This window comes from Panthera pardus, unplaced genomic scaffold, assembly GCF_024362965.1.
Source record: "Panthera pardus isolate Hobbes unplaced genomic scaffold, ASM2436296v1 HiC_scaffold_24, whole genome shotgun sequence".
In the NCBI taxonomy this organism is placed as follows: domain Eukaryota; kingdom Metazoa; phylum Chordata; class Mammalia; order Carnivora; family Felidae; genus Panthera; species Panthera pardus.
The window spans coordinates 21,510,891-21,537,117 of record NW_026526810.1 but is presented as its reverse complement, the minus strand read 5'-3'; the positions used below and the strand labels follow the sequence as shown (position 1 = coordinate 21,537,117).

The 26,227-nt window shown below is 37.3% G+C and overlaps 1 protein-coding gene across 2 annotated transcripts in view; it reads left to right on the top strand.

Annotated features, from left to right (window-relative positions):
* The window catches only part of NRG4 (neuregulin 4), a 114,883-nt gene extending 89,341 nt beyond the window's left edge, over positions 1-25,542 (top strand). Inside the window, exons 4-6 of one of the 2 annotated variants that reach the window (XM_053888817.1) lie at positions 5,901-5,983; positions 22,025-22,280; positions 23,020-25,542. In XM_053888817.1, coding sequence (XP_053744792.1) covers positions 5,901-5,917 — 17 coding nt within the window. In that variant the 3' untranslated portion in view covers positions 5,918-5,983; positions 22,025-22,280; positions 23,020-25,542. Of the gene's footprint in view, positions 1-5,900; positions 5,984-21,836; positions 22,281-23,019 lie in introns of both variants that reach the window. The other variant, XM_053888816.1, reaches the window with a different exon arrangement.
* Positions 25,543-26,227: the final 685 nt, after the last annotated feature.

Sequence of the window (26,227 nt, the reverse complement as noted above, 5' to 3'; positions counted from 1 at the left end):
TCAACCCCATTAAGATTTGGGCAAAATATGGGAAGCCTGTGTGGTTCAGGCTGAATGCCCGACTCTTGTTTTTGGCTCAGTTCATGATCACAGGGTTGTGCGATGGAGCCCCGTGTTGGCTCTGCACTGAGTGTGCAGACTTCTTAAGATTCTCTGTCTTCCCTCTTTGCCCAATATCTCTCTCTCTCTCTGTCTCTCTCCCTCCCTCTCCTCATCTTTCCCTTTCTCCCCCTCAAAAAAAGAAAAAATTTGGACAATATATTCGAATAAGCATTTTATCAAATAAAATATACAAATAGCTAATAATCACACAAAAAGATACTTGACATCATTAGTCATAAGGGACATAGAAATTTTTTATGTATATTTTTGAGAGACAGAGACAGAGTGCAAGTGGGGGAGGGGCAGAGAGAAAGGGAGACACAGAATCTGAAGCAGGCTCCAGGCTCTGAGCTGTCAGCATAGAGTCAGACACAAGGCTTGAACCCACAAAACGGGAGATCGTGACCTGAGCTGAAGTCCGACGCTTAACTGACTGAGCTGCCCAGGTGCCCTGGGAGATAGAAATTATTACTAACACTGCTATCATCAAATTGTTAACAACTAGTGGTAAGGATGTGGGAAACTGGAACACATAGCTGATGAGAATTAAAAATGGTATAGACACTTTGAAAAACAGTTTGGCAGTGTGTATAGATACATTTATTGTATCACCCAGTAATCCCTTCCCTAGATAACTACCCAAAATAAATGAAAACGTATATCCATACAAAGAAAAGACTTGAATATGATTTTCATAGTGGCATTTTTCATAATAACCAAAAAGTGAAAATAATCCAAATACTCATCAACCAGTTAGTAGATAAATAAAATATAGTGTATCTATGAAGTGAAATACTGTTCATCTATTAAAAGGAACAAACTACTGATACATGGTATAACATGGATAAATCTCCATTTTACTGATACCGCATGCAAAAGACCACACATTGGTAAGCTTACATTTATAGTAAAATAGATGCTACAACATGGATGAACCTTGAAGTTACTATGCAAGTGGTTTCCCAGGGTTCCAGGTTGGAATGGGGTGTGATTGCAAAGGGGCAATGAGATCTTTTAAGGGTGACGGTATTATTATCTGCAAGTGGATTGTGGTGATGGTTGCACAACTCTAAATTACTAAACTTTGTTGAATTGTATACTTTGAAAAGGTGAATTTATAAGATGTAAATTATACCTCAGTAAAGTTGTTTTAAAGAAAGCCCGTCAGCTTTTCAACAAACAGTGCTGAGAAACCTGGATGTCCATGTGCAAAGGGATGAATGAAGTTGGACTCTTACTTGGGAAAAGATCTAACATAAGAGCTAAAAAAGCTTAGAAGCAATCTTAGAAGCAATCATAGGGGAAAGGCTTCATGAAAATGGATTTGACAATGATTTCTTAGATATGACATAAAAATCACAGGCAACAAAAGAAAAATTAGATAAATTGGACTTTATTAACATTACAAACTTTTATGCATCAAAATATGTTATCAACAAAGTAAAACTGCAAACCAGGAAATTGGAGAAAATGTTTATAAATCATATATCTGATAAGGGATTGGTATCCAGAACACATAAGCTAGAACTCCTAAAACTCAACAACAAATCAACATAATTCAAAAATGGGCAAAGGGCTTGAATAGACATTTCTTCAAAAATGTACACATGGCCAAAAAGCACATGAAAAGATTCTCAATATCATTAATCATTGGAGGGGTGGCTGGGTGGCTCAGTCAGTTAAGTGTCTGACTTAGGCTAAAGTCATGATCTCACAGTTTCGAGCCTTGCATCGGACTCTGCACTGACAGCTCAGAGTCTGTAGCCTGCTTTGGATTCTCCGTTTCCCCCCTCCCTCTCTGCCCCTTTCTGCTTGTGCTCTCTCTCTCTCAAAAATAAATAAACAAACATTTAAAAAATATATCACTAATCATTGGGGAAATGCTAATCAAAAACCAGGGGGTACCACTCCACACCCATTAGGATGGCTATTACAAACATAAAAACAAATAAACAACAACAAAAAAAAACCCCACACAAAACAGAAAACAAGTGTTAGCAAGGATGTGGAGAAACTGGAACTTTGATGGGTTGTTGTTGAAATGTAAAATGGGTGCGGCCACACTAGAAAACAGTATTTCAGCACCTCAAAAACCTGAACATAGAATTACCTTGTGATCCACCAATTCCACTTATGGATATATACACTAAACAATTGAAAGCAAGGGCTTTATGGTAAGTGATTGAAAGATCCACAGCTAACATCATTCTCAGTGAGGAAAACTGAGAGCTTTTCCTCCATGGTCAGGACAAGGCAAGGATGTCCACTCTTACCACTATTATTTACCATACTACTGGAAGTCTTAGCCTCAGCAATCAGACAAGAGAAATAAGTAAAGGCATCCAAATCAGCAAGGAAGAAGACTCAACTTTCACTATTTGCAGACAACATGATCCTTTATATAGGTAGGAAACCCAAAAGCTCCACCAAAAAATTTCTAGAATACATGAATTCAGCAAAGTCACAGGATATGAAGTCAATGTGCAGAAATCTGTGGCATTTCTATATACAAGTAACGAAGCAGCAGAAAAAGAAAGCAAGGAATTGATCCCATTTGCAGCTGCACCAAAAACCATACTAAACCTAACTAAAGAGTTAAAATTCTGTATTCTGAAAACTATAGAGGACTTATGAAAGAAATTGAAGAGCACACAAAGAAATGGAAAGGCATTCCATACTCTAGATATCTAGAATTGGAAGAATAAACATTGTTTAAATGTCTATACTACCCAAAGCAATCTACACATTTAATGCAATCCCCATCAAAAAACACTAGCATTTTTCACAGAGCTAGAACAAACAATCTTAAAACTTGTAGGAGACCACAAAGACCCTGAATAGCGAAAGCAATCCTGAAAAAGAAAAACACAACTGGAGGCATCATGATTCCAGACTTCAAGCTATATTACAAAGCTGTAGTCATCAAGACAGTATGGCACTGGCACAAAACAGACACAAAGATCAATAGAACAGAATAGAAAACCCAGAAATGGGCCCAGAACTATATGGTCAACTCATCTTCGACAAAGCAGGAAAAAATATCCAATGGAAAAAAGACAGTCTCTCCAATAAACAGTGTTGGGAAAACTGGCTGGTGACATGCAGAATGAAACTGGACCACTTTCTTAACACCATACACAAAAATAAATTCAAAATGGATGAAAAAGACCTAAATGTGAGACAGGAAAACATCAAAATCCTAGAGGAGAACATAGGCAGCAACCTCTGTGACCTTGGCCTGAGCAGCTTCTTATAGACATGTTGCCAGACGCTAAGGAAACAAAAGCAAAACTGACCTACTGGGACTTCCACCAAGAAACAAATCTGCACAGCAAAGGAAATCATCAACAAAACTAAAAGACAGTGTATGGAATGGGAGAAAATATTTTTAAGCAACATATCTGATAAAGGGTTAGTATCTAAAATTTATAAAGAACTTATCAATCTCAACACCCCAAAAACATATAACCCAGTTAAGAAATGGGCAGAAGATGCGAATAGACACTTTTACAAAGAAGACATCCAGATGGCTAACAGACACATGAAAAGATGTTCAACATCACTCATCATCAGGGAAATACAAAACAAAATCACTATGAGATACCACCTCAGTGTCAGAATGGCTACAATTAACAACACAAGAAGCAAAACGTGTTGGTGAGGATGTGGAGAAAGGGGAACCCTCTTGCACTGTTCGTAGGAATGCAAACTGGTATAGCCACTCTGAGGAATAGAATGGAGGTTCCTCAAAAAGTTAAAAATAGAACTACCATATGATCCAGCAATCGCACTACTAGGTATTTACCCAAAGGATAAATATATCGATTCGAGGGCACCTGGGTGGCTCAGTTGGTTGAGTGTCTGACTCTTGGTTTTGGCTCAGGTCAGGATTCTAGAGTCATAGGATTGAGCCTCATGATGGGTTCCAGACTGAACATGGAGCTTGCTTAAGATTCTTTCTCTTCTTCTCTGCCCCTCTACCCCACTCATGCACTCTCTCTCTAAAATAATAAAAAATACAGATTTGAAGAGGTATATGCATGCTGATGTGTATAGCAGCCTTATCAACAGTAGCCAGACTATGGAGAGAGCCCAAACGATGCATGGATAAAGAAGACGTGGTATATATACAATGGAATATTACTCAGCCATAAAAAATGGAATCTTGCCATTTGCAATGAGATGAATAGAATTAGAGTGTATTATGCTAAGCGAAATAAGTCAGAGAAAGGCACATACCATATGATTTCACTCATGTTTGGAATTTAAGAAACAAAACAGATGAACATAGGAGAAAAAAGAGGGAAACAAACCATAAGAGACTTAAAGATAGAAAACAAACTGAGGGTTGATGGAGGGAAGTGGATGGGAGATGGGCTAGATGTGTGATGAGTATTATGAAGGGCACTTGTTATGATGGGCACTGGGTGTTGTATGTAAGTGATGAATCACTGAATTTTACTCCTGAAACCAATATTGCACTATATGTTAACTATGAAGAATTTAAATAAAAATTTGAAAAGAAAAAGACATTATGGTAAATGAAATAAGGCAGACACAAAAGATAAGTACTGTATGATTCCATTTAGATATCTAGAATAATCTAATTTATAGAGACATAAAATAGAATGGTAGTACCAAGGGCTGAGAATAGAATGGGAGTTACTACTTAATGAGTACAGTTTCAGTAGGGGTTGATGACAATGTTCTAGAGATGGATGGTGGTAATGGTTGCACAACAGTGTGGATGTACTAAATGCCACTGAGCTGCACACTTAAAAATAATTTATGGGTGCCTGGGTGGCTCAGTCATTTGAGCATGGGAATCTTGACTTTTGGCATAGGTCACGATCTCACAGTTGTGAGATCGAGCCCTGTGTCAGGCTCTGCACTGAGGGTGGAGCCTGCTTAAGATTCTCTCTCTCTCTATCCTTCTGCTCCTCCCCTGTTCATGCTTTCTCTCTCTCTCTCTCTCAAAAAAAAAAATTCAAATGGTAAATACTGTTACATAATATATCACATTAAAAAGGCAGACCGAAAGAAATGCCACTATTAAGTGATGCTATCAGATGTTGCATTGTGATATGTTCAAAATTATCACTTGAGTTATCAAGAGATTGAGATGTGTTCCTATATTTTATAATTGAATAAAATGTGTTTTAATGGTTTTGCACATTGTTGTTCTTTGTTATATTTGTAATGATAATGTCTGGGACCACATTCATCTGTAAAGTTTCACCACGAAACTCCCCTTGACCTTATTCAAATAGTTTATCAACTACCCTGTGAATGTTTGTTTGTTAAGTAAATTCACAGCCTGAAATCCTACCGTGCATTTAGATTGTAACTGTGTATCCCTCTATTGGAATAATGCTCTAGTTCTGAAAGTATAGCTCTTCAAATGCAAAGAAAGCAGTGTAATGAAATAATCATGAATATCAGATGCCTATACATGCCAGGCACAGTGGCTGACATTTCATGTTATCTCATAGAAATCTTAACTCCTGTTGTGAGGCAGGTGGTGGTATTCTCATTCTATGAAAGAAAATAGTCAGTGAGGAAAGATAGGGACACTTCTATTTGTGAGGCCTGAATGGGGTGCTGATGCAACTCTTCTGTGTTCTGATGAGCATTGTAGGCAGGAAACTGGCTTGTTTAGATGTTCTAGGCTAGCTTACCTCAACTCTTCACATCACAAACAGTGGGTTTATAAATGTAAATAAAACTATATGTATTGGTGGTATGCATATAAAGAAAAATTGAGATGGAGAAAACATCTTAGTTCTTATTTTCCATAGGTCATGGAGAACACTGAAGAAATATCACACTGAACAAAATCATTCCTTGTTTGTCACAAAGGCAGAAAATGAAACTCTATAAGGTAAAAGAGATCATAGGATTTAATCCTTCTTTCTTCCTTAAAATAAAAAAGACTGAAATTGCCATACCATGAAACAGTCTTTTCTGCAAGATATGTGTGTTTCCATAACATGTTTTATTAGTTCATATGCAGCTGGTAAGTTGGGGAATGATAGGAAGTTGTACTGGTTCAAACATCATTTTTATAGTAAGCTAATGTGTTAAAGCAAAGAGAGACAAACTTTCTCATGACTGAAAAAATTAACTCTTAACAATATATGAAGACTCTAAGAAAAAAAGGTGAAAGTCCTTAAAGTGCAAGGAATGGCTAGGTTAGTGGCTTCAGAAACCACCTAATTTATGACCATGCTAAGCTGTCTGGGGGAGCTGCAAGTACAGATAAGCCATGAAGACTTTTCACCTGGTGATTACAAAAAGAGCATTTATTAAAAAGGCTACCTCTGGATCATATTTTTAATATTAATGAAATGCTTTCTATTAAAAGGAAATGATTTCTAGAACATATACCTGAAAGGAAGAAACACAAGCCCACAACTTAAAGCCTGCAAAAGATTGATCAACTAATTCTCAGTGTAAATAATCATAGATACTTAGGATTATTGTTTTCGTTACCACTTAAGTTACAAAGTTCCAAACCTCTTCATAAGGCTTCATTTTTAGGGCATGATTTCACAGAATGTGAGGTTTTCATCTTATTAGGGACAATATAAAGAATTCATTAGGCCAGGACAATTTCTTCAGACAGCCTTTTCCAATTGTAAAGTTATCCTGAAATATAAACAAAGTAATAGTGACTTTCAGGTAGTATGAAAATAAAGAATTGTAGGGTAGTCTGGAGCTGTGGATGTTCTGAATACCAAAAATCTTGAACTAGTAAATAGTTGAGGCAAAGGAGAAAACACTGGCCCAATGTACCATCCCATCTGTGAACTATTTCTTCCTCAAGCCAGTTTCTCCACATCCTTGCCAATTATAGTTTTGTTGTTGTTGTTGTTGTTAATAGTTATCCTAATAAGTGTGAAATGGTATCTCATGGTGTTTTTTTAATGCTTAAGTCTATTTTATTTTTTAAAGTTATTTAAATTCGGTTAGTTAACATACAGTATAATATTAGTTTCAGGTGCAGAATTTAGTGATTCCTCACTTGCATGTAACAGTGCTCATCACAACAAGTGTACTCCTTAATGCCCATCTCATGGTTTTAATTTACATTTCCGTTATAATTAGTGATGTTGAACATCTTTTCATGTGCTTATTGGCTATCTATATAACTTCTTTGAATACCTTTTAATTCAAGTCTTTTTTATAGCTTTGAACTGGGTTGTCTTTTGGTGTTGTATTTTAGTTTTTTATTATATTCTGTATATTAATTCCTCGTTGGATAAATGATTTGCAGCTATCCTCTCCTATGGATTGCTTTTTCACTCTGTTAATAGTGTCCTCTTTACATAAAAGTTTTAAATTTTGATGAAATCCAACTTGTGCATCCTGTTGATAACTTGTGACATTGGCATCATATCCAAGGAATCATCGCCAAATCCATTACTTTTTGTCATTTTTCTTCTAAGAGATTTATAGTTACAGGTCTCACATTTAGGTCTTTGATCCATTTTTAAAATTAAAGTATAATTAACATACAGTGTGATATTAGTTTCAGGTGTATAGTATAATAATTCAAAAATTCCACATATTTTTCAGTGCTCATCAAGATAAGTGTATCTTTATCCCCTTTATCTGTTTCACCCATTTCCTCACCCTCCACCCTTCTGGCAACCATCAGTTAGTTCTCTGTATTTAAGAGTCTTATGTTTGTCTCATTTTTTAAATCACACATGTGAGCGAAATCATATGGTATTTGTCTTTCTCTTACTGATTTATTTCATTTAGCATTATACCCTCTTGGTCCATCCATGTTGTTGCAGATAGTAAGATTTCATTTGTTTTTATAGCTAAGTAATGGTATTATTCCGATATATATATATATATATATATATATATATATATATATATATATATATACCACTTCTTTGTATTCATTCATCTATCCATGGACACTTGGGTTGCATCCCTATCTTGGCTATTATAATAATGCTGCAGTAAACATAAGGTACATATATCTTTTCAAATTAACATTTTTATTTCCTGGCATAAATACCTAGTAGTGGAATTATTGGGTTGTAGGGTAGTTCTATTTTTAATTTTTTGAGGGACTTGTACAATTGTTTTCCACAGTGGCTGCACCAATTTGCATTCTCACCAATAGCGCATGAGGGTTCCCTTTTTCTCCACATAATTGCCAAATTTGTTATTTCATGTATTTTTGATTTTAGCTATTAGTAGTTTAGCTAGTAGTAGTGTTGGTTTGCATTTCCCAGATGATAAGTGATATTCAGCATCTTTTCATTTGTCTCTTGGCCATCTGTATGTGTTCTTTGGAAAAATGTCTATTCAGTTCTTCTCCCCATTTTAAAATCAGATTTTCTTGGTGTTAAGTTGTATAAGCTCTTTTTATATTTTGGATATTAATGCTTTGTGATGTATATCATTTGTAAATATCATTTCCCATTCAGTAAGTTGCCTTTTCATTTTGTTGATGGTTTCCTTTGCTGTGCAAAAGATTTTTAGTTTGAAATAGTCCCAATAGTTTCCTTTTGGTTTTGTTTCCCTTGCACACACACACACACACACACACACACACACACACACATTTCTATACCTGATGTCTAAGACAGTACTGCCTATGATTTCTTTTTAAGATTTTTACAGCTTCAGGTCTTACATTTAGGTCTTCTGTTCACTTTGAGTTTATTTTTATGTATGGTGTAAGAAAGTGATCCAGTTTCTTTCTTTCTTTCTTTCTTCTTTCTTTCTTTCTTTCTTTCTTTCTTTCTTTTTTTTTTTTTTGTATGTTGCTGTCCAGTTTTCCCAGTACCATATGTTGAAGAGATTGTCTCTTCTCTGTGTCATATTAGTTTCTTGCTTCCTTTGTTGTAGATTAATTGACTTTATATAAGTGTGGGTTTATTTCTACACTATTCTGTTCCATTTATCTTTGTTTCATTGATTACTACAGCTTTGTAGTATATTTTGAAATCTGGAATTGTGATACCTCCAGCTTTTTTGTTCTTTTTGAAGATTGCTTTGGCTATTCAGGTCTTTTGTGGTTACGTGTAAATTTAAGAATTTTCTAGTTCTTACTAGAGCTAGAATATTTTCACAAATACTGGTATTTTGATAGGGGTTGCATTAAATCTGTAGACTGGGTAGTATGGACATTTTATCAATGTTTGTTCTTCCAATCCATGAGCACAGAATATCTTTCCATTTGTTTGTGTCCTTTTCAATTTGTTTCATCAGTGTTTTATACTTTGCAAATTACTGGTCTTTCACCACATTGGTGAAGTTTATTCCTACGTGTTGTTATGATTTGTGGTGCAATTGTAAATGGGATTCTTTTCTTAATTTCTCTTTCTGTGTGTTTTCCATAGATGTCCTTTATTATGTTAGGTATGTTCCTTCTAAACCTACTTTGTTGAGGGTTTTTATCATGAATAGATGGTATACTGTGTCAAATGCTTTTTCTGCATCTATTGAGATGATTGTATATTTCCTATCCTCATTGATGTGTTGTATCTTGTTGATTTGGGACTATTGAATCACCCTTGCATCCCAGGAATAACTTTCATTTGATCGCGGTGAGCGATTTATTTAAAATGTATTATTGATTGTGTTTGGTAATGTTTTTTGAGGATTCTTACATCTACATTCGTCAGAGATAATGGTGTGGAGTTTTCTTTCTCTGTAGTATCATTATCTGGTTTTGGTATCAGGGTAACTATAGCCTCATAGAATGAATTTGGAAGTTTTCCTTCCTTTTCTATTTTTTTGGAATAGTTTGAGAATAGGTACTAACTCTTCTTTAAATGTTTGGTAGGATTCACCTATGAAGCCATCTGGCCCTGAACTTTTGTTTGCTGAGAGTTTATTACTGATTAAATTTCCTTGCCGATAATTGGTCTGTTCAAAATTTCTATTTATTCCTGCTTCAATTTGGGGAGATTATATGTTTCTAGGAATTTATCCATTTCTTCCAGGTTGTCCAATTTGTTAGCATACAGTTTTTCATAAAATTCTCTTACAATTGTATGTATTTCTGTGATGTCAGGTGTTATTTCTTCTATTGTCTTTTTAGTTTCTATTTTGTTTATTTCTGCTCTGATCTTCATTATTTTCTTCCTTCTACTGATTTGGGGTTTTGTTTGTTCTTTTTCTAGCTCCGTTAGGTGTAAGGTTAGGTTGTTTGAGATTGTTCTTGCTTCTTAAAGTAGGCCTGTATTGATAAACTTCCCTCTTAGTTTAGACTGATGCATCCCAAAGAGTTTAGACTGTTGTGTTTGCATTTTATTGGTCTCCATTTATTTTTTAATTTTCTCTTTGATTTTTTGGTTGATGCAATCATTTTCAGTAGGATGTTATTTAGTCTGTATGTATTTGTGGCCTTTCCAGATTTTTTCTTCTGGTTGATTTCTAGTTTCACAATGTTGTGGTCAGAAAAGATGCATCGTATGACCTCAATATTTTTTGATTTCTTGAGACTTCTTTTGTGGTCCGTTATGTGGAGAATGTTCCATGTACACTTGAAAGGAATGTGCCTTCTGCTGCTTTAGGATGGAATGTTCTGAATATTTATGTTAAATCCATCTGGTCCAGTGTGTCATTCAAAGCCACTGTTTCCTTATTGATTTTCTGTTTGGCTGATCCATTAATGTAAGTGGGATGTTAAAGTCCCCTACTAATATTGTATTACTATCGATTAGTTCCTCTATGTTTGTTACTAGATGCTTTATGTATTTAGATGCTTTCCTGTTGGGTGCATAAATATTTATAATTTTTAGATCTGCTTGTTGGATTTTTCCATTTTATGATTAAATAATGTCCTTTTTTGTCTGTTACAGTCTTAGTTTTAAAGTCTATTTGTATTTTGTATTGCTACCCCAGCTTTCTTTACACATCCATTTGCATGATAAGTGCTTCTCTATCCCTTCATTTTAAACCTGCAGATGTCTTTTAGTCTGAAATGAGTCTTTTGTAGGCAGCATATAGTTGGGTCTTGTTGTTTTGTTTTTTTTTTTTATCCATTCCATCACCCCATGTCTTTTGATTGGAACATTTAATCTTTTTACATTCAAAATAATTATAGATAGATATTTATTTTTGCCATTTTGTTACTTGATTTGTGGTTGCTTTCTTCTCTCACACTGTTCTTTCATGATTAGTTGTCTTTATTTAGCGATATACTTGGATTCCTTTCTCCTTATTTTTCACATATCTATTACTGTTTTTTGATTCATGGTTACCATTAGGTTTGTACATAACATTTTCTTTATATATTAGTCTATATTAAATTTCTGGTTGTTTAAGTTTGAACCCAATCTTTACTCCTCCCCGCCACCCTGCCATGTTTTAGGTCTATGGTATCATACTTTATATCCTTTTATTTTGTGAGTTCCTTGACTGATTTTTACAGATCTACTTGCTTTTACTGTTTTTGTGTTTCCTACTTTTGATACTCTCACGCTCTTTTCTTTCCATTCAAGTAGTCCCCTTTAATATTTCTTGTAGGGCTGGTTTAGTGGTCACAAACTCTTTTGTTTGTCTGGGAAACTCTCTATCTCTCTTTCAATTCTGAATGATAACCTTGCTGGATAGAGTATTCTTGGTTGCAGATTTTTTTTTCCTTTCAGCACATTGAATATGTCATGCTACTCCCTTCTGGCCTGGAAAGTTTCTGTTGAAAAATCAGCTTAATAACCTTATGGGGTTTCCCATTATTTATTTGCTTTCTTTTATCTTTGTTCCTCTAAAAATTTTCTCTTTTTTATTACTTTTTGCCATTTTAATTACTTTTGTCTTGTTGTGGACCTTCTTGGGTTGAAGTTGTTGAGGGATCTCTGGGCCTCTTGGATCTGGATTTCTGCTTCATTCCCTAGATTTGGGAAGTTTTCAGTTATTTCTTCAAATAAATTTTCTGCCCCCTTCTCTCTTCTCCTCCTGGGATCCCTATAATGCGAATGTTATTATGTTTGGTGGTGTTGTTGAGTTCCGTAAGTCTATTCTCACTCTGCATAATTTTTTTCCTCTCATATGCACAGCTTGATTACTTTCCATTCCTCTCCCCTGCAGGTACCTGATTTGTTGTTCTGCTTCCCATAGCCTACTATTTATTCCATCTGGTGTATTTTTAATTTCATTTACTGTGTTTCTCATCACTGATTAGTTCTTTTTAAAAAATCTTTGTTAAGGGTCTCACTGATGTCCTCCACTCTTTTCTCAAGTCCAATAAGTATCTTTATGATGATTACTTTGAATTCTTTTTCAGGTATATTGCTTCTCTGTTTTATTTCTCTTTTGTTGTGATTTTTGTCCTGTTCTTTCAATGGGACATATTCCTTTTTCTCCTAATTTTTTGTAACTCTCTGTGTTTCTCTGTGTTAGGAAAGTCAGCTAAAGCTCCTGATCTTTAAAGCAGTGGCCTTATGAAGAAGAGGTACTGTGGTGCTCTATAGTGCAGTGTTCATTGTTCCCCAAAACCAAGCATTTCAGGGGTGTCTGCTATGTGGGTTGTGTAAATCCTAATGAACTGAATTTGCATTCAGTTCAGTCAGCTGCAGTGGCCTACTTTGCCTGTTGTGGTCGGGGTTTGGTCCTTGTGCTGTTAAAGGATCAGTCTGGGGCCACTGTTGGTTTGTAATAGGGTGGTGCTCTGTACTGCAGAACCTGCTTGGGATTCTCCCTCACCCTCTCTCTGCCCCTCCCCCTGCTCATGCTGTCCCTCCCACTCTCTCTCTCTCTCAAAATATTTTTTTAAAAATATTTTAAAAAATAAAAAATCCTGTCAAATTTTTGTCAAATGCTTTTTCTGTATCAGTTGATGTTGTCATATGGGTTTTTCCCTCTTCATTCTGTCAATATAGTATATTAATTCATTTTCACTTGTTGAACTCTTCTTGAATTGTAGAAATAAATCCACTTGTTCAAAGTATATAGAACTTCTAATGTGATGTTTCAGTTGGTAATACTTTGTTTAGGATTTTTGCATTAATATTCATCAGGGATATTAAGCTATAGCTTTTCTTACCCCTTCTTTTGTAGTCTGGCTTTGGTGCCAAGGTAATACCGGCCTTATAGAATGAGTTAGAAAGTTTCTCTTGAATTTTTTGGAATAGTTTGAGGACTGGTGTTATTTCTTGTTTAAATGGTTGGTAGAATTCTTCAGTGAAGCCTCAGTTGCAGAGCATTTCTTTGTTGGGAGGGTTTTGATTACTAATTCAGTCTCCTAGTTATAGGTCCATATAGATTTTATTTGTTCATGATTCACTCCTTGTATTTCTAGGAAATATATTCATTTCATCTGGGTTATCCAATTTATAGCTGCTCATAATTGTACTCTAATCCTTCTATTTCTGTAGAATAATTACTAATGCCCCTACTTTTATATCTGCTTTTAGTAAGTTGGAACCTTTTTTTCATGTTCTAATTAAGATTTTTCCACTCTTAAAATCTTTTTGAAACACTATCTTGCCTATTTCAGTTTTAATCTTCCACTGGCTTTAGGTTTATTTTTTTCCTAGGTCTTTTTAGAATGTTTATTTCATATATTTATATTTATATATTCAAGGTAAGCATTTACAGCTATGGATTTCCTTAGCATTGCTTTGTTGCATCACATACATTTTGTTATGTTGTGTTTCGCTGAATATATTTTGAGGCTCTGTTATTAGATGCATGAATGTTTATAACTGTTTAATTTGGATGTATTTTAAACCTTTTATCAGTAGATAATGTCCTTCATTGTTTCTTGTAAGCTTTTTGGGTTTAAAGTCTTTTTTTGTCTAATGATAGTATGGCCACCACTACTCCCTTTGGGGACTATTTGCATGGAATATCTTTATCCATCCTTTTACTTTAGATCTGAAGTCAGTCTCTTGTAGACTGCAGTTAGGTCATGTTTTTAAATCCATTTCACTAATCTCTGTTTTTTTAATTGGAGTTTAATTCCATCTATATTTATTTATTTATTTATTCATTTATTTTTAATGTTTATCCATTTTTGAGAGAGAGAGAGTCAGAGCATTAGTGGCAGAGGGGCAGAGAGAGAAGGAGACACGGAATCCGAAGCAGGCTCCAGGCTCCAAGCCATCAGCACAGAACCCATTGTGGGACTCGAACTCACAAACCAAGAGATCGTGACCTGAGCTGAAGTTGGACACTCAACTGACTGAGCCATCCAGAAAGTAATTATTGAGGGACTAATGTCATACTATTTATGTGCCTTTTAGCTTTTTGTTCATTTTCGATGTGACTTTTGTGTTTTAGTTGAATTTTTTTGTAATAAAACATTTTCTCATTTCCTGTATTATTATTTCCTGTATTATATTATTATTCCTCATAGCTGTATTATTATATAGCTACTTCTTTGTGGTTACCTTAAGGATTCCATTTAACATCCTAAATTAATAACACTCTAATTTGAGTTTATGGCAGCTTAAGTGTACAAAAACTCTTTTCTTATATATAACCTTGTTTTCACCCCCTTTTGGTTATTAATGTCACAAAATTACATCTTTAAGTATTGTGCATCTGAAAACATAGACAAGTAACTATTTTAAGTCTCTTAAATTATGTACAAAATGAAAAGTAGAGCTACAAATCAAAATTATAATACTAGCTTTTATACTTGTCCATGTATACTTTAATTAGAAATCTTATTTCTTCATATGGCCTTGAGTTCCTGTCTACTGTCCCTTCTCATTCAACCTGAAGTTAGCACTTATTTCAGGGCAGGTGTAGTGGAATCTGTCTCCTTCTGTTTTTGTCTGGTAATGTTTTAGTTTCTCCCTCATTTTTGAAGGAGTCTTGTCAGATAGTTTTGGTAGACAGTTTTTTTTTCTTTTAGTAATTTGAATATATCAAACCCCACTGTCTTTTGGTCCCCAAGGTTTCTGATGAAAACTGGACAACCTTATTGAGGATCCCTTTTCATTCCTGCTTTCAATATTCTGTCTTTTGCTTTGGATAGACTGATTCTAATGTGTCTTGGTGGGTCTGTTTTGACTTTCTCCTATTTGGAATGCAATGAGCTTTGCAAACTGTTCAAATCTGTTATTGAAATTCACCCTCTAGTGAAAATCTTTATTGTAACTTCTGCTCCAGAATTTCTTTGATCCTCTTTTAATTTCTTTGTTCATGTTCTCATTTTATTCATTTTCCTGATTTCCTGTATTTCTTTGAATATATTTAAGTCTCTGTCTAGTAAGTTCAAAACGTACACACTTCCTCAGGGTCAGTTTCTGTTCCTCTAAATAGACCTGTTTTCTCTTTTTCTTTGTATGACTTGTTATTTTCTGCTTTTGAAAATTGGGCATTTCACTATTATAATATGGTAATTCTGGATATAGGATTTTCCTGTCACCAGGGTTTACCAGGTTTTTCTTTTTTCTTTTTGATTTGCTGCAAGCTGTTTTCCATTTATTTTTATTTATTTATTTTTTTTATTTTTTTTATTTTTTTTTATTTTTTAATATATGAAATTTACTGTCAAATTGGTTTCCATACAACACCCAGTGCTCATCCCAAAAGGTGCCCTCCTCAATACCCATCACCCACCCTGCCCTCCCTCCCACCCTGCCCTCCCTCCCACCCCCCATCAACCCTCAGTTTGTTCTCAGTTTTTAACAGTCTCTTGTGCTTTGGCTCTCTCCCACTCTAACCTCTTTTTTTTTTTTTTTCCTTCCCCTCCCCCATGGGTTTCTGTTATGTTTCTCAGGATCCACATAAGAGTGAAACCATATGGTATCTGTCTTTCTCTGTATGGCTTATTTCACTTAGCATCACACTCTCCAGTTCCATCCATGTTGCTACAAAAGGCCATATTTCATTTTTTCTCATTGCCACGTAGTATTCCATTGTGTATATAAACCACAATTTCTTTATCCATTCATCAGTTGATGGACATTTAGGCTCTTTCCATAATATGGCTATTGTTGAGAGTGCCGCTATAAACATTGGGGTACAGGTGCCCCTATGCATCAGTACTCCTGTATCCCTTGGATAAATTCCTAGCAGTGCTATTGCTGGGTCATAGGGTAGGTCTATTTTTAATTTTCTGAGGAACCTCCACACTGCTTTCCAGAGCGGCTGCACCAATTTGCATTCCCACCAACAGTGCAAGAGGGTTCCTGTTTCTCCACATCCTCTCCAGCATCTATAGTCTCCTGATTTCTTCATTTTGGCCACTCTGACTGGCGTGAGGTGGTATCTGAGTGTGGTTTTGATTTGTATTTCCCTGATAAGGAGCGACGTGGAACATCTTTTCATGTGCCTGTTGGCCATCCGGATGTCTTCTTTAGAGAAGTGTCTATTCATGTTTTCTGCCCATTTCTTCACTGGGTTATTTGTTTTTCGGGTGTGGAGTTTGATGAGCTCTTTATAGATTTTGGATACTAGCCCTTTGTCCGATGTGTCATTTGCAAATATCTTTTCCCATTCCGTTGGTTGCCTTTTAGTTTTGTTGGTTGTTTCCTTTGCTGTGCAGAAGCTTTTTATCTTCATAAGGTCCCAGTAATTCACTTTTGCTTTTAATTCCCTTGCCTTTGGGGATGTGCCGAGTAAGAGATTGCTACGGCTGAGGTCAGAGAGGTCTTTTCCTGCTTTCTCCTCTAAGGTTTTGATGGTTTCCTGTCTCACATTCAGGTCCTTTATCCATTTTGAGTTTATTTTTGTGAATGGTGTCAGAAAGTGGTCTAGTTTCAACCTTCTGCATGTTGCTGTCCAGTTCTCCCAGCACCATTTGTTAAAGAGACTGTCTTTTTTCCATTGGATGTTCTTTCCTGCTTTGTCAAAGATGAGTTGGCCATACGTTTGTTGGTCTAGTTCTGGGGTTTCTATTCTATTCCATTGGTCTATGTGTCTGTTTTTATGCCAATACCATGCTGTCTTGATGATGACAGCTTTGTAGTAGAGGCTAAAGTCTGGGACTGTGATGCCTCCTGCTTTGGTCTTCTTCTTCAAAATTACTTTGGCTATTCGGGGCCTTTTGTGGTTCCATATGAATTTTAGGATTGCTTGTTCTAGTTTCGAGAAGAATGCTGGTGCAATTTTGATTGGGATTGCATTGAATGTGTAGATAGCTTTGGGTAGTATTGACATTTTGACAATATTTATTCTTCCAATCCATGAGCAGGGAATGTCTTTCCATTTCTTTATATCTTCTTCAATTACCTGCATAAGCTTTCTATAGTTTTCAGCATACAGATCTTTTACATCTTTGGTTAGATTTATTCCTAGGTATTTTATGCTTCTTGGTGCAATTGTGAATGGGATCAGTTTCTTCATTTGTCTTTCTGTTGCTTCATTGTTAGTGTATAAGAATGCAACTGATTTCTGCACATTGATTTTGTATCCTGCAACTTTGCTGAATTCATGTATCAGTTCTAGCAGACTTTTGGTGGAGTCTATCGGATTTTCCATGTATAATATCATGTCATCTGCAAAAAGCGACAGGTTGACTTCATCTTTGCCAATTTTGATGCCTTTGATTTCCTTTTGTTGTCTGATTGCTGATGCTAGAACTTCCAGCACTATGTTAAACAACAGTGGTGACAGTGGGCATCCCTGTCATGTTCCTGATCTCAGGGAAAAAGCTCTCAGTTTTTCCCCGTTGAGGATGATGTTAGCTGTGGGCTTTTCATAAATGGCCTTTATGATCTTTAAGTATGTTCCTTCTATCCCGACTTTCTCAAGGGTTTTTATTAAGAAAGGGTGCTGGATTTTGTCAAAGGCCTTTTCTGCATCGATTGACAGGATCATATGGTTCTTCTCTTTTTTTTTGTTAATGTGATGTATCACGTTGATCGATTTGCGAATGTTGAACCAGCCCTGCATCCCAGGAATGAATCCCACTTGATCATGGTGAATAATTCTTTTTATATGCTGTTGAATTCGATTTGCTAGTATCTTATTAAGAATTTTTGCATCCATATTCATCAGGGATATTGGCCTGTAGTTCTCTTTTTTTACTGGGTCTCTGTCTGGTTTAGGAATCAAAGTAATACTGGCTTCATAGAATGAGTCTGGAAGTTTTCCTTCCCTTTCTATTTCTTGGAATAGCTTGAGAAGGATAGGTATTATCTCTGCTTTAAATGTCTGGTAGAACTCCCCTGGGAAGCCATCTGGTCCTGGACTCTTATTTGTTGGGAGATTTTTGATAACCGATTCAATTTCTTCGCTGGTTATGGGTCTGTTCAAGCTTTCTATTTCCTCCTGATTGAGTTTTGGAAGAGTGTGCGTGTTTAGAAATTTGTCCATTTCTTCCAGGTTGTCCAATTTGCTGGCATATAATTTTTCATAGTATTCCCTGATAATTGTTTGTATCTCTGAGGGATTGGTTGTAATCATTCCATTTTCATTCATGATTTTATCTATTTGGGTCATCTCCCTTTTCTTTTTGAGAAGCCTGGCTAGAGGTTTGTCAATTTTGTTTATTTTTTCAAAAAACCAACTCTTGGTTTCGTTGATCTGCTCTACAGTTTTTTTAGATTCTATATTGTTTATTTCTGCTCTGATCTTTATTATTTCTCTTCTTCTGCTGGGTTTAGGCTGCCTTTGCTGTTCTGCTTCTATTTCCTTTAGGTGTGCTGTTAGATTTTGTATTTGGGATTTTTCTTGTTTCTTGAGATAGGCCTGGATTGCAATGTATTTTCCTCTCAGGACTGCCTTCGCTGCATCCCAAAGCGTTTGGATTGTTGTATTTTCATTTTTGTTTGTTTCCATATATATTTTAATTTCTTCTCTAATTGCCTGGTTGACCCACTCATTCGTTAGTAGGGTGTTCTTTAACCTCCATGCTTTTGGAGGTTTTCCAGACTTTTTCCTGTGGTTGATTTCAAGCTTCATAGCATTGTGGTCTGAAAGTATGCATGGTATAATTTCAATTCTTGTAAACTTATGAAGGGCTGTTTTGTGACCCAGTATATGATCTATCTTGGAGAATGTTCCATGTGCACTCGAGAAGAAAGTATATTCTGTTGCTTTGGGATGCAGAGTTCTAAATATATCTGTCAAGTCCATCTGATCCAATGTATCATTCAGGGCCCTTGTTTCTTTATTGACTGTGTGTCTAGATGATCTATCCATTTCTGTAAGTGGGGTGTTAAAGTCCCCTGCAATGACCACATTCTTATCAATAAGGTTGCTTATGTTTATGAGTAATTGTTTTATATATCTGGGGGCTCGGGTATTTGGCGCATAGACATTTATAATAGTTAGCTCTTCCTGGTGGATAGACCCTGTGATTATTATATAATGCCCTTCTTCATCTCTTGTTACAGCCTTTAATTTAAAGTCTAGTTTGTCTGATATAAGTATGGCTACTCCAGCTTTCTTTTGGCTTCCAGGAGCATGATAAATAGTTCTCCATCCCCTCACTCTCAATCTAAAGGTGTCCTCAGATCTAAAATGAGTCTCTTGTAGACAGCAAATAGATGGGTCTTGTTTTTTTATCCATTCTGATACCCTATGTCTTTTAGTTGGCGCATTTAATCCATTTACATTCAGTGTTATTATAGAAAGATATGGGTTTAGAGTCATTGTGATGTCTGTATGTTTTATGCTTGTAGTGATGTCTCTGGTACTTTGTCTCACAGGATCCCCCTTAGGATCTCTTGTAGGGCTGGTTTCGTGGTGACAAATTCCTTCAGTTTTTGTTTGTTTGGGAAGACCTTTATCTCTCCTTCTATTCTAAAGGACAGACTTGCTGGATAAAGGATTCTCGGCTGCATATTTTTTCTGTTTAGCACACTGTAGATATCGTGCCAAGCCTTTCTGGCCTGCCAAGTTTCAAAGGAGAGATCAGTCACGAGTCTTATAGGTCTCCCTTTATATGTGAGGGCACGTTTATCCCTTGCTGCTTTCAGAATTTTCTCTTTATCCTTGTATTTTGCCAGTTTCACTATGATATGTCGTGCAGAAGATCGATTCAAGTTACGTCTGAAGGGAGTTCTCTGTGCCTCTTGGATTTCAATGCCTTTTTCCTTCCCCAGTTCAGGGAAGTTCTCAGCTATAATTTCTTCAAGTACCCCTTCAGCACCTTTCCCTCTCTCTTCCTCCTCTGGGATACCAATTATGCGTATATTATTTCTTTTTAGTGTATAACTTAGTTCTCTAATTTTCCCCTCATACTCCTGGATTTTTTTTATCTCTCTTTCTTTCAGCTTCCTCTTTCTCCATAACTTTATCTTCTAGTTCACCTATTCTCTCCTCTGCCTCTTCAAGCCGAGCCATCGTGGATTCCATTTTGTTTTGCATTTCGTTTAAAGCGTTTTTCAACTCCTCGTGACTGTTCCTTAGTCCCTCGATCTTTGTGGCAAGAGATTCTCTGCTGTCCTGTATACTGTTTTCAAGCCCAGCGATTAATTTTATGACTATTATTCTAAATTCACTTTCTGTTATATTATTTAAATCCTTTTTGATCAGTTCATTAGCTGTTGTTATTTCCTGGAGATTCTTCTGAGGGGAATTCTTCCGTTTGGTCATTTTGGAGAGTCCCTGGCGTGGTGAGGACCTGCAGTGCACTTCCCCTGTGCTGTGGTGTATAACTGGAGTTAGTGGGCGGGGCCGCAGTCCGACCCGATGTCTGCCCCCAGCCCACTGCTGGGGCCACAGTCAGACTGGTGTGTGCCTTCTCTTCCCCTCTCCTAGGGGCGGGATTCACTGTGGGGTGGCGTGTCCCGTCTGGGCTACTTGCACACTGCCAGGCTTGTGTTGCTGGGGATCTGGCGTATTAGCTGGGGTGGGTAGGCAAGGTGCACGGGGGCTGGAGGGGCAGGCTTAGCTCGCTTCTCCTTAGGTGATCCACTTCAGGAGGAGCCCTGTGGCAGTGGGAGGGAGTCAGATCCGCTGCCGGAGGTTTGGCTCCGCAGAAGCACAGAGTTGGGTGTTTGCGCGGAGCGAGCAAGTTCCCTGGCAGGAACTGGTTCCCTTTGGGATTTTGGCTGGGGGATGGGCGGGGGAGATGGCGCTGGCGCCTTTGTTCCCCGCCAAGCTGAGCTCTGCCGTCCGGGGGCTCAGCAGCTCTCCATCCCTTTGTCCTCCAGCCTTCCCGCTTTCCGAGCAGAGCTGTTAACTTATGACCTCCCAGACGCTAAGTCGCGCTTGCTGTCGGAACACAGTCTGTCCGGCCCCTCCGCTTTTGCCAGCCAGACTCGGGGGCTCTGCTTGGCCGGTGAGCCGCCCCTCCGCCCCGGCTCCCTCCCGCCAGTCCGTGGAGCGCGCACCGCCTCGCCGCCCTTCCTACCCTCTTCCGTGGGCCTCTAGTCTGCGCTTGACTCCGGAGACTCCCTTCTGCTAATCCTCTGGCGGTTTTCTGGGTTCTTTAGGCAGGTGTAGGTGGAATCTAAGTGATCGGCAGGACGCGCTGTGAGCCCCGGGTCCTCCTACGCCGCCATCTTCCGTCCATTTATTTTTAGACTATTCCAAAGTATTTTTACAAAGACCTTGTTTTGTGAGATCATCTCTGTTCTGTTTACCTCATGTTCAGCTGTTTTGACAGTTTTCCTTGAATGCCAGTTCTCTGTCTTTGCAGATTAGATGGGTGCTAGAGCATTCCTGCAATATGTAGCTAGGCTTGCTCTGAGCCTAGGGATCTGACTGAGGTGAAAACTTAAGGTCTTAGATCTTTTCTGAGCATGTGTTTTGCCTGGACGTGCATATGGCATTCTAAATCCCATCCTCCCCTCATATAGAGCTATTTCTGAATGTCCAGTTTTCAAAAACTCTCACCCTATCTTCTTCCCTAGGCCTTATATGACCTATTCTGTCTCCACCAATAATTGATCGCCCCAGGTATCTGAGTCTGCGGCTTTTACAAGTAATGCCTGCCACTCTTCCTGCCTGATTTCCAAGTTAATGGCAAAATAGAGGTGAGCACTTAAGACACACACAATAATTTTCAAATAAAGTCTACTCTACCTCTTCTGGTTTGAAGGTAGGAACTGGAAACCAGGCCTCTGCCACTTTTTAAATAAGACTGCCACTGCACTGGGACAAAGGCAAGTAAAATGTCTCAAAATTTTCCTATCATTTTGAAGATGATTTTTCTTCACTGGACATGGTCTTGTTTGCTGTAATCTTTTATTGTTTTCCAGAGCTCTGACAGTGCTGGTTCATATAGTTGCTGTTGGTTTTGTTGGGGAACAAGAGCTTAGATTGTCCTAGTCCACCATTTTGCTAGTGTCACTCAGGTCACTTATTTTTCACTCCTGTCTGTAATTGTAGTACCATGACAAGGCCTTCAACAGAGTATGTTTTAGATACATATATGGTGAATTTTGGTTAGACTTGTAAGTACTGTGTAAATGTTAAGAAAATTATCCTCACTCTAATCATTGTGCTTATTTTTTATTATTAAAAAAAAATTTTAATGTTTATTTTTGAGAGATAGAGCGTGAGTGGGAGAGGGGCAGAGAGAGAGGGAAAAAGAATCCAAGGCAGGCTCCAGGCACTGAGTTGACAGCACAGACCCAATATGGGGCTCAAACCCATGAACCATGAGATCATGACCTGAGCCAAAGTCTGATGCTTAACCGACTGAGCCATCCAGGCACCTCTGATCATTGTGTTTAAAATTAAAGTTAAGGAATTTATCAATTTTGCCTTTTTTGCTGGTTGTGAGGACAGTTTACATAAAGTTTTAATGAGATGAAAATGCTCCATACCCTCTTAATACCAAATATTAAATGAAGTTTATTGGATTCTGCTAATGTTTTCTACTTTACAGTAGCATATATTCTTGTAACTTCTTTTACTGTGTAGGGTAGAAGTAAAATATATAAAACAAAAATAACCTGTTTTGCAAGTATTTCACTATTCTTTATATAAGGCCAATATTACAATAATTTTCTGTTAATACATTCTGTTAATGTAGAATTTTGTTCACTTAACAAGGATGTTATTACTAATGCTTACTATGTTTTATTTTAGGATTTTCATTAAGCAAACTCATACTCAGTTTCTACAAATGAAAGTCAAGTCAGTCATCTAAACATCTCAATTTCCAATCAAGAGGATTTAGTCTTCTGTTTCCAATAAATCTGAATTTATGGTGGTGCTAATCTGGTTAGATTGTGTGGGCACAAAATGCCGAAAGTAGTTTTATTTTTTTGTCAAAAATTTCTGTAGAACGTATGGAAAATTCTCAGATTTGTAAAAGGGTTTCACATTCTTTGTATGTTCAATGTGTTAAATTAGCAACATATTTCTGTGGCATTGGTTGTGATCTCTCCTCCTTCATTTGTGGTTTCATTGATTTGAGTCCTTTCCCTTTTCTTTTTGGTAAGTGGCTAGGGGGCTATCAATTTTGTTTATTCTTTCAAAGAACCAGCTCAGTTTTGTTCATGTTTTACTGGTTTTGTTTGGTTTGGTCTGGTTTCTGTATCATTTTTTTTCTGCTTTAGTCTTTATTATTTTCCTTCTTTTGCTGGCTTTAGGCTTTATTTGCTGCTCCTTTTCTAGCTCCTTTAGGTGTAAGGTTAGGTTGTGTACTGGGGACCTTTCTTGCTTCTTGAGATAGACCTGAATTGCAAGGTACTTTCCTCTTAGGACTGCCTTTGCTGCATCCGGTGTTCAGAGGGACTGTTGTATTTTCATTTGCTTCCATGTATTTTATTTCTTAATTTCCTGATTAACCCATTCATTCTATAGTAGAGTGTTCTTTAACCTCCATGTATTTGTGGTCTTTCCAAATTCTTTCTTGTGGTTGATTTCAAGTTTCATTGCATTGTGATCCAAAAATATGCATGGTATGATCTAGATAATTTTGTACCTATTGTCAGTGACCAGAATGTGATCTATTCTGGAGAATGTTCCATGTGCCTTTGAGAAGAATGTGTATTCTGCTGCCTTAGGATGAAATGTTCTGAATATACCTGTTAAGTCCATCTGATGCAGTGTGTCATTCAAAGCCATTGTTTCCTTATTGATTTTCTACTTAGATGGTCTGTCCATTGTTGTAAGTGGGGTGTTAAAGTCTTCTACTATTATTGTATCATTAGCAATGTTTCTTTATGTTTGTGATTAACTAATTTATATATTTGGGTATTCCCCAATTGATCTTGATGGATAGACCCCTTAATTATGAGATAATGCCCTTCTTCATCTCTTGTTATGGTCTTTGGTTTAAACTCTACTTTGATGTAAGTATGGCTCCTCTGGCTTTCTTTTGACTTCCATTAGCATGATAGATGGTTCTCCATCCCCTTTCAATCTGGAGGTGACTTTGGGTCTAAAATGAGTCTCTTATAGGCAGCATATAGATGGATCTTGGGTTTTTTTTAATGCCTTCTGATACCCTGTGTCTTTTGATTGGAGCATTTACTCCATTTACATTCAGAATGATTATTCAAAGATATGGATTTAGTGTAATTATGTTACCTGTAGAGTTGATGTTTCTGGTGATGTGCTCTGGTCCTTTCTAGTCTTTATTGCTTTGGCCTCCCCCCCCCCCCCCCCTCAAATCTCCTTAAAATTTCTTGCAGGGCTGGGTTAGTGGTCATGAACTCTTTAGTTTTTGTCTGGGAAACTCTTTTGCTCTCCTTCTATTCTTGCTGGATAAAGAATTCTTGGCTGCACTTTCTTCCCATTCAGCACATTGAATATTTCCTGCCACTCCCTTCTGGACTGCCATGTTCAGTGGACATGTCTGTTGCTAACCTTTTATGTCTATCCTTGTAGGTTAAGGACCTCCCTAGCTTTCAGAACTCTTTGTATTTTTTTTTGGTAAGTTTCACTGTGATATGTTGTGGTGCTGACCTGTTTTTGTTGATTTTGAGGAGAGTTCTCTGTGCTTCTTGTACTTAAATGCCCGTTTCATTTCCCAGATTAGGTAAGTTCTCTGCTATAATGTGTTTGAATAAACCTTCTGCCCCCTTTTCCTGCTCTTCTTCTGGGACTCCTTAGATACCGATATTTCACTCTATGGAATCCTTGAGTTCCCTAAGTCTTTCTTCTATATCACCTATTCTCTCATCTGCTTCTTAAATCCATGTTGTGACTGTATCCGGTCAGTTTTGCATCTCAGTTATAGCATTTTTAATTTTGTCCTAGTTTTTAGGTCTTTGATCTCTGCAGCAAGGATTTCTCTGGTGTCTTCTATGCTTTTTTCAAGCCCAGCTAGTAATCTTTTGAGCAAGTTCCTGGCTGATTTCTTCTTTACCTTTCTTTTGGGGATAATTCCTCCATCTTGTAATTTTGGCTATGTTTCTGTATTTTGTATGTTTTGAAAGCTTGTTATGCTCTCTGCACCTGAGAGTAAGGCTATATTAAAAAGGAGTCATACACAGTCCAGGGCCTGGTGCTTCAGGAAGGTTTCTGGTGTATGTTGTGTGCACTTTGCTGTTGTGTTTTGGCTGCTCTTTCCCACTTGTCAGTCCTCAGCAGAGCTCCTTGCTTACAGTGGGAAGTGTATGGACCTTTAACTAGGTGTACTTTGATTTAAGATAAGCATGGTTTAAAAAAAAAAAAAAGCTTCATCCCCAAAAAAGAGACAATGTAAAGGAATGAAAAAGCCAAAGAACTATAAACCTGATTCCAAAGAAAGGGAAAAAAAAGGAAAAAGAAAAAAAGAAGCCTGAATCAAACAAAAAAAAAAAAAAAAAGAGAGAGAGAGAAGGAAATGAAAAAACAAAAATCTGTAAGTCTGATTCCAAAGGAAAAAAAAAAAAGAAGAAACAAAACAGTAAGCCTGACCCTATTTCCACCAGAACTGCAGGTGATGCTTTGAAGCACTCTATTTTCAATTCACTTGGTACATGCAGAGTACTGCCTATGCTGGTCTTCTGGAAGAGAGGCCTGTTGTGCTCAGAGTCCATTCTGCCCTAGAAAGTATGCAGTTGACAGGCACAAGGCAAAGGGGTTTGGTGAAAGTGGGTTCTGCCTCCACTGGGGGCCGCTGTGTTGCTCTTTGAATCCCACCGGGTTGGTGTTGAGGACGAAAATGTCACCACATTCTCTGGTCCTTCGACAGGGGATCTCACACCCCCCCACTGTTTAGGAAACCCTCACATAACAGAGAGGGCAGTTGTTGCATCCTGCGCCACAGCTCTCCTGTGGTTCTTTGATATGCACCTGGGACTCAAACTCAAAATCTTAAAGGACCTGGCACCATGCAGACTCACCCCTCTCCTTCTAAGGA